The following is a 13041-nucleotide window of genomic DNA, read 5'->3' on the forward strand; positions in this document are numbered from 1 at the left end:
TTGGGGATTCTGCTCGTCCCCACGTCACCCACAAAATGTCTGCAGGCCGCAAAGGAGCCAACACATTTCCAGCAGCTCGTGAAAAACATAATCTTTCTCTCCATTAATTTAGAAGCCGACAGCGAGTCGTTAGGCGGTGGGGACTGGAGAACCATTTTCTCCGAGGAAACCATCCTTCCGCGGATTAAAGGAACTTGTCTGTAGATAAATGGCTTCATATTCGCGGAAGCACACTGAGCTCATGGCTGGGAAAGGGCTCCATAAATCTCCCTTAGCGGTACAATCGTGTTATTATTATTTAGTGCCAAAGCTGCCGCCTGCACGCTCTCCATCTGGGGCTGAGCCCAGCACTGAGCCGTCCAGCTGTCTGTCTGTCTGGGACCAGATATTCCAGGCCAAGCCAGACAGAGGTGGACAGCACCTCAGAAACCATCTTGCCCCACTGCTTATTGTACGGATTAAAATTCAAAGCCAGAGAGGAGAACAGGGCCCACCCAGGCTGAACACCAAGAGACAGGACAGGTGGGAATGAAGGTTAAGGCCATCCCCTCCTGTCCTGTACGACCTCTGAAAGACTCTGGGCTCCTGCATGCCTCCCAGCCCTTCGCCCTCCACCAGACTCCACTCTTCCTCCATTCACGCGACCAATTTCTGAGCCTCCTCTGGGTGCTGATCCTGCCGTGGGCACCGTGATAGAACCAGGACCCAGTTGGACCTGGTCCCTGCTCGGGGAGCCCAGCTCACAGTGACAGATAAGGGGGAGGTGAGCAGGTGATGGAGCCACAGGATAAGCTCAGATTGCAAAGAGCTCCATGAAGTCATCAGCACAGGGTGATGAGAGCGAACGGGGCGGGTGGGGCAGGGGCTGGGCCTCAGGCAGGGCCTCTGTGAGGAAGGGACATATGAGCTGAGACTTACCAAAGGCAAGAAGCCAGCCCATCAAGGGGAAAAGTTTTCCAGCCTGAGAGAACAGCCAGTGCGAAGGCCTCTGTGTTGGAGCTAGTTTGCTTCCTCCAGAGAAGGTTGATGGGGCTGAAACTGGCTAAATTTAGTAAACAAGGGAGAGAAGCTTCCAGATACCCTTAACCCATGAGGCATTACCCCTCTTCCTCCTGTTGCCCCAACTCTGCAACAGAGAGGTGGGACGAGATCAAGGTTCTCAGCCTGGTTCTCACCCCATGAAGTTGCCTGCAAAGGTCTACGTATGGAGGGCAAGTCTATGACTTTGATTGGATTCTCAGAAATCCCCAGGCTGCAAAAAGCAATGACAGACGTAGACAGCATATTAAAAAGCAGAGACATCATTTTGCTGACAAAGGTCAATATAGTCAAAGCTATGGTTTTTCCAGTAGTCAGGTATGGATGTGAGAGTTGGACCATAAAGAAGGCTGAATGCTGAAGAATTGATGCTTTTGAACTGTGGTGCTGGAGAAGACTTTTGAGAGTCCCTTGGATAGTAAGGAAATCAAACCAGTCAATGCTAAAGGAAATCAACCCTGAATATTCATTGGAAGGACTGATGCCGAAGCTGAAGCTCCAATACTTTGACCACCTGATGCAAAGAGCCGACAGACTGGAAAAGACCCTGATGCTGGGAAAGATCAAGGGCAGGAGGACAAAGGGGCATAGAGGATGAGATGGTTGGATGGCATCACCGACTTGATGGACCTGAGTTTGAGCAAACTCTGGGAGATGGCGAAGGACAGGGAAGCCTGGCGTGCTGCAGTCCATGAGGTCACAAAGAGTCTGACATGACTGAGCAACTGAACGACAACAACCTGCCCCTAAACCCATCACTTAAGAAGCAGATGTTTTCTGAGGGTCCTCTGAGAGTTCGTGTCCCTGGGAGGCTCCTGTGTAGTGGGACAAACCGGGTTCAGAGATCAGCTGGATCTGGTTTAGGAGGGTAACTTCATCTTGCAAACCTTGCTTCCCTTTCAGAAAATGCAGCTGATTCTCTTTCCTATGGAAGTGACTGTGGAATGAAGAGAGCCTAGCGCTGTGTCCAGCCGCTCCTGCCCCACCCTTCCTTCCAGGCGCTGGGGGCAGGGGTGGGAAGCCTATGCTGGAAGGCTCACCTTCTTGCAGAAGTGGTGCAGGTGGAGCAGTGTCTCCAGGTCTGTGCGTTGCCGCTCGGCCGCCATGTAGAAGTGGGTCAGCTTTGCCTGGAAGGCCCGCTGGGTGAAGGCAAAGGCTGCCAGCTCCGGAAGCTCGGTCCCTCCTGCCTCCCCAGCCCTGGCTGCTGCTGCCAGCTGGGCCGCCTGCTTGCACAGCTCCAGGCCGCGGCGGTACTGGGCCTGAGTGGGGAGGGGAGGGTGTCCACTCAGCTCCAGCCTCTCTACCAAGATATGAGACTTCCTGAGTCTCAGTTTCCTCATCTATAAAATGGGAACCCGGGGTTCACTTTGCCCACTGAGACTCTACTTAGTGTCACCTTCTTCTGGAAAAATTCCCTGACCCCAGAGTCTGAGTTAGAGGCTTCTCATCTAAGTCACCACGGTGTTCCCTTTCTGACTATTTCCCTGTTGCCCCTCCAACCAACCCTCTGAAAAAAAAGAAAAAAAGAAAAAAAAAAAAACTGGCCTGGAAGTTCCCTGAAGTTTAAAACAGGGGCTGAATTGCCCTGGGCCCCAGGGCCCAGCACACCGAAGAGGCAGACTCCCCCCGCCTCCCAGGCTGATTCAGTAGGACTAGAGTAGGACTCTGGAATCTGTATTTTAAGAAATCCATCAGGGATTCTGAGACTGGTTATCTTTGGACTGGGTAGTCAGGGAAGGCTTCCTGGAGGAGACAGTATCTAAGCCGAACCCTTTGTGATCCAAGCTGCTTCCCCCACTGTCTCGAGCAGCTTTCCAGTACTTCTCCACCTTCGCACCTTTTCCCAGCAGTGCCACCCCCACCCTGCTCTGGTCCTCTCCATCTGCTCCCATCCTGTCCCTCAGTCTCAGGAACTCACCGCAGCCTGAAGGAAGAAGTCCTCAAACTCTGCGTGGGCTCTCTCCACTGTCTCCAAGCTTCCGTCCTTGGGGGTCAGCACTTGCAGGCACTGGCTTCCTTCCTGCTCCATCCAGTGGCTGACCTGGAGCAGGGAGGGAGGTTTGGATGTGAGGGACTGCTGAGGAAACATCCCTTGGCCAGCCTCCTGCTTTCGTGAGAGGCTGAGGTCTTATCCTCAGTCATTTGGGGGCCCACTGACCTGGCCTGAAACACCCCCCTATAATTCTGGAGACATGAGGATTCAATGAGGGACAGATGGGGTAAAATGGCTCTCGATCCCACGAGTCCTCTTTATATTCTGGGGTGTCCTAAAGGGTACATAACTCACCTACTTTATCCTCACAAAGTCCCATGTGGCCACTAATTTTATCCCCCATTTAACAGATGAGGAAACCTAGGCACTGAATAATTAAGTACCTTGTCTAGATCACACCACTAGTAAGTGCTGGAGCCGGTACTGGAACCCAAGCCGTCTGGCTCCAGGCACCCTGTGCTCCACGACCCCGAGCATGCAGGGAGGTGGTGGCTCTAGGCACCGGCGTTTGGACAGGATGGTGCCCGGTGTGGGCTCCAGGATCACACCCCCAGGTGTGCAACAAGGGCAGGTGACATAACGTCTCCCAGACTCCGTTTCCTCATCAGTGAGTAGGCGAAATCCTAAAGTCTTGCCTATGTCGCTGGTAAGGGATGAGGTTGAAAAGTGGTGATGGTCACAAAGGCTCCAGCCCAGAGCTTGGGGCAAAGCTGGTATTTAAGAAATGCAGCTTCTGGGGGGTTTCCCTGATGGCTCACTGGTAAAGAAACTGCCTGCCAATGCAGGAGACACAGGTTTGATCCCTGGTTGGGGAAGATCCCATGTGCTTCGGAGCAACGAAGCCTGTGCATCACAACTAATGAGCCTGTGCTTTAGAGCCCAGAAGCTGCAACTACTGAGCCCAGCAAATCTAGAACCAGCAATAGGAGAAGCCACCATCATGAGACGCCTGTGCATTGTAACTAGAGTAGCTCCCGCTCGCCGCAACTGGAGAAAAACCCATGCAGCAGTGAAGACCTAGCACAGCGAGAAATAAATATACAAAATTATATACATAAAAAAAAAAGTAGCGTCTCGAGCTATGTCCTCAGTCACCAAGCACCCTTACGGAGTGCATGTCGTGTGCTCCAAGAACCCCTACCTGGCTCTCAAAGAAGTGCCAACCTGGTATCTTTATACCAGAGCAGAGCGCCTGGCTGGGGCGGGGCCTGGAGCGGCAGGAGCCCCACTTCCACCCTCAGGTCCCTGGGCCAGCCTCCTCCTTCCCCTCTCTCACCTGGTGGATGGCAGCTTCCAGGCGGCCCAGACGGACACGGAGCTCCAGCCTTCTTAGGAGGTGGTTGGACACAGTGGCCAGGACGTGCAGCTGCTCATCCACAAGGCTGTAGAGGGCGGCAGCTTCGGCCAGATGGCTCCTGGGAGGCCACGGAGGGTGAGAAAAACCCAAGATGTTGATCCCTTGGCCCCCACTCCCTGCACTCCTGCCCAGCATAGGCCTGCCTCCCTAACTCCCTCCAGCTCTGTGGCCTTGGCCTGGGTGCTTCAGCTGCTGACTTGCTGTGTGACCTTGGGCAGGTCCCCACACCTCTGTGGGCCTCAGCCTCGGCCTTCCGGGGGACTGGGAGGACCAGAGGCCACAGCAGGAAACCAAATGACCCTGTCTTTCCCTAGGAAGGTAGGAGCCTCTGGGTTCACACCCCAGGCCTGCTACCTTCCAGTAAGAGGAGCTTATGCAAATTCCTCACCCTTTCCGCATCTCCGTTTCTGTAACAGAACCCACTTCGCAAGGTGGTTGCACCCTCCTCTGCCCTAGCGATCCTTTAGAAGGAAAAGGTAAAAGAGGAGAGGGAAGGAGAGTACATTTTCCTGGAGGGAGCCTCATCTGACCGCACCTTCCCACGGGTCACTGCCTTTCCAGGGAATGGGTGAGCGCCCCGGCTGAGTGAACAGGATGGAAAATGCCAGGCTGTCTGGCAAAGGGCGAGAGGAAGTTGGGGACAGGCAGGAGCTGCAGAACCAACACGCAGAGCGGCTCACATGGGACCACAGCGCCCCCTCGTGGAACTGCTGGTGGCCAGCGGTCTGGACGGGCCTATGGCGAAACAAAGGGGCCCCAGAGCCCAACCAGTCAGGCAGGGGCGTCCTGGGAAAGGCAGTGCCAGCCCCACCAGGCCATGTGAGGGGCAGGGAGATGACTCCACCTCCAGGAGCTGCTGTCCAGCGCTCACATCTGCATGAATCTGTCTGTGGGCACAGTTCAGGGTGGTGTGTTCAAGATTCTGGGCCAGGCTGCCTGGGTTTAAGTCCTGGCTGCGTGACCTTGGACAAGTCACTTATCCTCTCTCCGAGCTTCAGGCTCTTCCACTGTAAAATGAGGACGGTACTAGGATCCACTTTGTGGGTGGGAATTAAACATGTTGACATTCTTGAGGTCCGTAGAACAATGCTGTGCTCATACTAAGTGCTATTTGGGGTTGGTTAAATAACCAAAACGTTCTTGGAAGATTATGCAAACTTTGTAATTGTGCTCATTCTAACAGAGACAAAATTTTTACAATTGCTGGCTGATTTAATTGCTGATTTGCACCCCACCCCATCCCTAACTTTAAGAAAATTGGTAGTTTCTAGGAATGTGCACTGTTCGCTCTGTGGTTCTGAGACCGTGAAGTTCTCTCAGGCCCCTGCCAGGGAAGGCAGGGCAGTTCAGGGGTTAGTGTTCACAAAGCCTGGCTCTTACTTCCCTTCGCTCAGCCTCAGCATCCATCAGCCAAATAGGAGGATGTGGGCCTCATGTAATCTTATGAGGAATAAGAGACAAGCTCTTGAAGGCCCTCAGCCCAGGGTTTGGGTCAAAGATGGTGCTTGGTTGATGATGGTCACCAGAAGTGGGGGAGCTTCCTCCAATGTCTGGGTTTAGGAGGGCCACAGAGAAGGGACTTGCCAAGGTAGAAGCCTCAGCTAGGGGTGTGGGCACTGCAAACACCCCATCCCAGACATCCTCAGAGCCCACCCTATGTGTCCCCTCAGCAAAGTGGCCCCAGCTCTGGGTCCCAGCCCGGGGAACAGGATGGGGTAGGGGAGGAAAAGCCTGGTGCCCATACCTGACGTCCGGGTTGAAGTTCAGCCTGCTGCCCTCCTGTCTCAGCCTGGCCAGGGTGGCTCCGCCCTCCCGCTGGAGGCTCATCAAGCCTGGGTCCCTTAGCACGGCCTCCATCAGCTCCTTGGACTTGTTCAGACACCTGGAGGCCTCCTGCCAGGGTAGGGAAGTAGCCTGAGGCTCAGTTCCCACTCTCCTATAACCTTCTAGGGCTCCCCACTCCCTGATTCTGCCTGACTCCCCTTGAATACCCAACTGGTATTCAAGGTCTTATGGAAAGTCCACCCTTTCTATCTCTAAAACATCTCCTCAAACCAAGCTTCCTCTCATCACCATGGCAACCTCACTGGTCCAAGCACCATCATCTCTTTCTGGGACATCCATCCCAGGGCTCCGCTGATTTCCCCATAGCACCCTAGCTCCCCCTGCAGTCTGTTCTCTGTATGGCAACCAGACAGATCTCAAAGGGCCCATTTGATCATCCCACTGCTGCTTAGAACTGTCCAGCGGCTTCCCTTTCCATTTAGAATCAAATCCCAACTCAGCTTCTCCCTGATACAGCTGTGGACCTAGCAGGTCTCCTCCTTTTCCCCTACTTTGTTCTACACTGGCCTCCTTGCTCAAATATGCCAAGCACAGCCCCGTCTCAGGGCTTTGAACATGATTGCCCTCCACCTGGAGCACAGTCCCGTTCCTGTTCCCAGGGTTCCATCTCATCCTTCAAGGCTCAGCTTCAATACCCTCCTTCCCCATTACTCTCAATCTTACTTTCACAGCCTTTAGCATCACTTGTAGTGAAATGTCCATTTCTATTTACTTTTTTTTTTTTTTTAAATGACCTCTCACACTGCACCATGAGCTCCATGAAGGCAGGGACAAGTCGATCTGCCCCAGGCTGGGTCTCCAGGGCATGACACATAGTAACTGTCCAGTAAATATCAGCTGAATGAATGAATGAAAACAAAGCCCCTTCACTGAGCCCTTGGTCCATGGAATCGGGGGTGTGTTGTGGTTTCCCCACTTCTGGCCCCTGGCTTACCTGCACTCCTTCAGGGGGCTCACCCTTCTCAAACTCCTCGATGGAAGCCTTTAGCAGGCAGGAGGCCTGACGAAGGTCAACAAGGAAAGGATCCAGCTTCTGCAGGACAGGAGGTCCAGAGTAGGGGTGTCAGCCTGCGAAGAGGACACCGCTCCCCTCCACCCACCAGGAGGACATGCAGGCTGGTGGTTCTCAAACGTTAGCTGCATCAGAATCACCTGGAAAGCCAGTTAAAATCCAGGCTGCAGGACTTTCCTGGTGGGCCAGTGGTTAAGACTTTGCCTTCCAATGCAGGGGATGCAGGTCTGTCTGATCCTTGGTCGAGGAGTTAAGATTCTACATGCCTCTCGGCCAAAAAACCAAAACGTAAACTAGAAGAAATACTGTAACAAATTCAATAAAGAATCTTAAAATGGTCCACATCAGAAGAATTATTGTTTTTTAAATCCAGGCGGTTGAGCCCTCCCCCCAAGTTTCTGGTTTAGTTTCTCTGGGGTGGGTCCTGAGAGTGCACATTTCTACCAGGTTCCCAGGTGAGGCTGATGCTGCTGGTCCAGGGAACACAGTTTGAGAACCACTCATGCTGGAAATGAGAGGGAAAAAGACAGAGGACAGGTCTGACCTACTCCCAGGCCACTGGGGTATAGTGGGGGAGGGAACAGTAGGAGGGGTGAGATGGCAAGGTTGGAGGCCATCTTCTCTGGGTCCCACTTCAGCCTGGCTTTACCACTTGCTAGCTATGAGGCCTTGGGCAAGTTTCTTAACCTTTCTGTGCCTCCACTTCCTCTATAAAATGGGAGCACAGTAGTTCCTGCCCTAGAGGCTTGTGTGAAGACTAAATGGGTTTATTTGTGCCAGGCACTTAGAATAGCATCCTTAGTCATCTTCATTATCAGCTTTATGAAAGTGAAAAAGCTAATCGCTCAGTTGTGTACAACCCTTTGCGACCCCATGGACTGTAGCCCACCAGGCTCCTCGCTCTTTGGGATTCTCCAGGCAAGAATACTGAAGGCCATTCCCTTCTCCAGGGGATCTTCCTGACCCAGGGATCGAACCCAGGTCTCCTGCATTGCAGGCAGATTCTTTACCATCTGAGCGACCAGGGAAGCCTCTATAGGCTGGGTCTATAGGTAAGATTCTATTTAAAGGGAAGGCATTAAAGCAAAAATATAGTTTAAAAGCCCCTGGAGGAACTGGAGATCTCTGGAGAGGGGAACTGGGGGCCTGTGGGGCGAGTAGGGTAAGAGATTTTTCAGTTTATACCCTTCTGTACTAATTGAATTTTGAATGTATGGTCTGTTTGAAAATAGATCCTATTAAAAAGAAGAGCGCGGGCCAAAACCAAACAAGCAAACAGCCATGTGAGACTAGAGACTGGTGGTTCTCAGTGGGGATGGTCTCCCACGCCAGGGGACACCTGGTAATGTCTGGAGACAGCTTCGGTTGTCATCATTTGGAGGAAGCTACTGTCAGAGTGGGTAGGGTCCAGGGCTGGTACTAATCTCTTGACAGTGTGCAAACAGCTCACCCCCAAAATGAATTATCCAGCTCCAAATAGGAATAGTGCTGAAGTCGAGCTGCCCCGGGCCCAGCTCTCAGCACTGGTTCTCGGGAGGTTTAAGCGCATAAGCACCTGTGTGCTGCTGCAGAAGTCGTGCCCATCCTGTGCTTCCTCATGTGCTAAACCGGGCAGGAGATGCCCCCTTGCAGGGTTGGGGTGAGTAGGGACTGAGGTCACATGGGAAAGCAGCAGACCCCTGGCAGTTTCCTTAGTTCCTCTCTCTTACAGGAGGGAGCACGCCTGCCTCCCCCACCAGACCCCAAGTTCCCCGAGATTTGTGCGTCCACAAAGCAGATGCCTGTAAATGTGTTTGTGGGAAACACTCCCATCACTCTTTGCATGCGGCAGACACTCTTTCTTCTAAGCTCTTTACCCCAAGTCTCACACTAGCCCCAGGAGGAGGTACTCTTCTTAACCCCCATTCTGTTACTGAGGAAAAGGGCTCAGAGAAGGTGCATAACTTCCCCAAGGTCACACACCAGAGCTGGGGGTGGGAGCCAGGCCGTTGGGCCCCAGAGCCTGAGCTCTTCTTCACTCCACTCTGCACCCTCATTATCAGTGTTTGTTGAATGACTGTTTTTGAACCAGATAAGTCCAGGTGGGTCCATGGAACAGGATAGAGAGTAGAGAAAGAGAAGGGATGAGGGTGCGGGGTGAAGGCTGTGATGATAGACACCTGGAAGAATTGCACCCACTCGCCATGACAGTAGGGGAAGGGGCCTTCCAGGGCCGTAGGGAGCTGGCTGGGGTCCACGTGGTGGCTCAGGGCCTTCAGTGAGGTCAGCACCTCTACCTGCAGACACACACACACACAAATTCATTCTGACCAGGGAACTCAATGTAGAGACCAATGTCTCAGAAGGTCCTGCCCAGATCCATGCCCCAGCATTTCTCCACCTCCCATGGGTAAGACTGCCCCTGGCTTGAAGAGTTACTTTCTGGGCAAGGAATTTTCTCTGGAAACTCTGATAAATCAAAGTTGAGAGCCAGACCCTGTGTAAGGAATTGCAAACAAGCAGCGCTCATGCTGCCACTCTCCTAGCCTGTGATGGAGGCAGACATCATTAATTGATCACGGCGCTCCTTCCCTCTGAGCTGGGCTCTTTCCAGCACAGTTGTCCAGGCAATCACATGAACCGATTAAAGCTGGCCCTTGTCATGCAACTTCTCTGCTGTCCTTGTACCATTTTCTGGAGACCCATGAAGATGTTCTTGGGGATGTTGAGAAAGGTTGCCAAATCTTAACGGTACCCACTAAGATGTGGAGAAGGGACTAGTTGACTGATTCTCCCAGGTGGTGAAGCTTGAGGCTTATGGTACAAACAGCTCCAGATACCTAAGCTTGGGATGGGGAGAATTCTGTGGGGTTCTGGAGCCCACTTTTCATCCCTGGTTTTTCAAGTGTGCTCCACGGACCAGCAGTCCCAGCAGCACTTTAGGAACATGCTAGAATGCAGAATCCCAGGCCAAACCCAGAACCACTTAATCAGTACTTGGGGAACCAGTGATTCCCCAAGAAATCTGTAGGCACCCCTGGTGTTTGAGTGGTAAAGAATCTGCCTGCCAGTGTAGGGCACACAGGTTCAATCCCTGGGTCGGGAAGATCCCCTGGAGGAGGAAATGGCAGCCCACTCCAGTATTCTTGCCTGGAGAATTCCATGGACAGAGGAGCCTGACAGGCTACAGTCCATGAGGTCGCAAAGAATCAGACGTGACTGAGCACGCCTGCACACCATGGGGGCTGGGCAGGAGACTTGTAGCATCCAGGCCTCGTATCTAATTGACCTGCACTCTATTATTCCAGGGCCACCATTCCTCACCCCAGCTCAGCTCAAGCCCAACTCCTCTGCACCTCAGTCGATGCTGCCTTCCCCTTACCTGGATGTCAGGTAATGCCTCCAGCTGGAGAGCTGCCTCCTTCTCCCCCAGGAAGAGCATGGCACGGATGGAGGCTGGGACCAGCGCCTGTCAGACAGAACCATTTCAGAGCTGATCTGCCTAGGCCCTCACCAAGCCTCCCCTCTAAGATGTAGACAAATGGGCCACAGGGACAGGGGTAAGGGTTCCCTATGGCTGGGATCCACATGGAAGGGAGGGCTGGGATCCTTATTTGGAGGATGAGTCAAATGATTTATTGGGAGTCATCAGAAGTCAAAGGAACAGCAGGTTCAAGCTGGTTTGCAAACTTTTTGGGTGCCCTGCCCCCTCTGGGTCTCAGTTTCCCCATCCATAAAGGGAGAAGTAGGAGATGGGGTGGAGGTCAGACCACAAGGTGAGCTTATCCCAAACTTCCGTTTATGCTGCTGCCTGTACTGGTGAGTTATGAATCTCCTCCCTGCCCCATTCTCAGTTGGTATTTATGTGAGCTAAACCTAAGCCAATCAGTGTGCCACAGTCCCCTGACCACAGAGGTTGACTGATGGACAGACACCTGAGCCAATGGGCGCTAAGAAGGTCCTCGAAAAAGCTTTTACTGGGACTTCTGGGAAAAGAATTGCTCTTTTCTATTGGGCTTAAATGACAGACCATATGAAATTAAAGATGGTAGGGACCACACTGCCACAAAGAGTGGGACCTGCCTGATAATGGCACTCTCCCAGAGGAATGGAGCCAGAAATGGGGAGAGAAACCAGACCCTGGTGATAATATCTGAGCCCCCAAATCAAGTCATACTTGAAGCTGGATTTAATTTCCAGACTGAGTCACATCAACCAATGAATGACCTTTGTCTTTAAGCGTGTTTGGGCTGGGGTTTCTTTCGCTGCACGGCATGTGGGATCTTAGTTCCCCAAACAGGAAATGAACCCAAGCCCTCTGCAGTGGAAGTACAGAGTCTTATCCACTGGACCACCAGGGAAATCCCCTGGGCTGGGGTTTCTATCATCTGCAACTAAGGTTCCCTGCCTGGGGTCCTGGTCCTAGCTCTGAGCATCCCCAGGATCTGTGAATATCCAAAGGCCTCCAGTGCTTCTAAAACTTGGTAGGCTGAGGCTGTCCACTTCCACTCACCTGGGTGGCCTGCAGGGCACTGACCAGACTGGGATGTGGGGGCTGTTTCCTAGCATCAATCACAACTGCCAACCCCTTAGTTTTATCTTCAGGCCTGTGGGTGGTAAACAGAATTGGCAGTCTTATTGGTTGAATCAGGGCCCTCGAAGGGGAAGGACCCAGTGAGGGAAGGTGAGGGAAATTGGGTGCTATAAACCTGGATACTACTGAACTCTTCATCCTACAAGACAAATTTACAGGGCCTCCCCAAGCCCCCAACACACACCACTTCCAGGGAGCCCTCAATGATTCTTCTCCAGGCAGAGCTTATTGCTCTCTCTTCAGGGCTCCTACAGTACCTCACACAGCCCTCTCAGACACTCTAATAATCATAAACTATATGCTACTATCCTAGCTGCAGTAGGTGAGTCACCCAACCTTCATTCACCCTTTTTGTTGGGGGAGAAGACTCATTTTGTTCAAGAATCCAACTTTCTTACTATAACCACATCCCTTCCTCCCCCAGGGGCTGGATTCTGATTGGTTGAGGCCAACAGCTGACCCAATTCCCCTGGCTAATGATTGGTTTAGATAGGGACCGTGTGACATTTTCTAGCCAATGAGATGTGAGGAGATGTTTGTTGGGGACTTCTGGGAAAGACATTTTCTCCTTTAAAATGTTCTTACAAAGAGCTATAAGGCAGAGACAAAGACTGATACATTTGTTACTTGCAGCCCAAACATCCTCACCAGTTTACAGTGCACTTTTCAGTGATTACCTTGGGATTTTCCAAACAGTTTCAATTGTCAAAACTTGTTAAAATAAGGATACTTCACCTCCACCCTTGCTCTGTAACCCAAGAAATGTGTCCAATGGGTAGGAGGTGGAGCCAGGCAGTCTGCGGTTCCAAGTACCCTGGCCATTCAATCAGACTGGGAAAGTAGCCTGCAACTGCCTTCAAGTCTTACAACCACCCAAGTCACAGACCAAAGCCAGAGGTGGCCAGTGTGGGATGTGGAGCTGCGGCAGTCACCTGGGCATGTTGTTTCACCTCTCTGGAAATCAGTTTCCCAGCTGTAAGTGGGGCTGGCTAATGACAGTGTAGGCTTCCGGGGGCTGTGGTGAGGACTGATGGATTAGAAACAGGGATGTCAATGTCTGCTGTTATCACTGTCCTGAGAGGGGAAACTGAGGTGCTGGGCAGTGGCATAGCAGACAGTGAAAGCAGGCTCCCGGAGGTGAGGCCAGGGCTCTGACTTCATGTCCTCACCTGCTTCTGGCTGTGCCCATACTGGGAGGGAAGTTCATTTCCACCCCTGCCTCC

At 52.5% G+C, this 13041-nt stretch overlaps 1 protein-coding gene across 1 annotated transcript in view; it reads right to left on the bottom strand.

Moving 5' to 3' along the window:
- The window catches only part of KIAA1755 (KIAA1755 ortholog), a 37922-nt gene that overhangs the window by 1581 nt on the left and 23300 nt on the right, over nucleotides 1-13041 (bottom strand). Inside the window, exons 6-13 of the mRNA XM_052651010.1 lie at nucleotides 11738-11831; nucleotides 10607-10693; nucleotides 9405-9521; nucleotides 7168-7266; nucleotides 6133-6281; nucleotides 4308-4446; nucleotides 2957-3079; nucleotides 2079-2297 (exon numbers count right to left, since the gene is read on the bottom strand). Of these exons, the coding sequence (XP_052506970.1) occupies nucleotides 2079-2297; nucleotides 2957-3079; nucleotides 4308-4446; nucleotides 6133-6281; nucleotides 7168-7266; nucleotides 9405-9521; nucleotides 10607-10693; nucleotides 11738-11831 (1027 nt within the window). The remainder of the gene's footprint in view (nucleotides 1-2078; nucleotides 2298-2956; nucleotides 3080-4307; nucleotides 4447-6132; nucleotides 6282-7167; nucleotides 7267-9404; nucleotides 9522-10606; nucleotides 10694-11737; nucleotides 11832-13041) is intronic.

This window comes from Budorcas taxicolor, chromosome 13 (genome assembly GCF_023091745.1).
Source record: "Budorcas taxicolor isolate Tak-1 chromosome 13, Takin1.1, whole genome shotgun sequence".
Taxonomy (NCBI): domain Eukaryota; kingdom Metazoa; phylum Chordata; class Mammalia; order Artiodactyla; family Bovidae; genus Budorcas; species Budorcas taxicolor.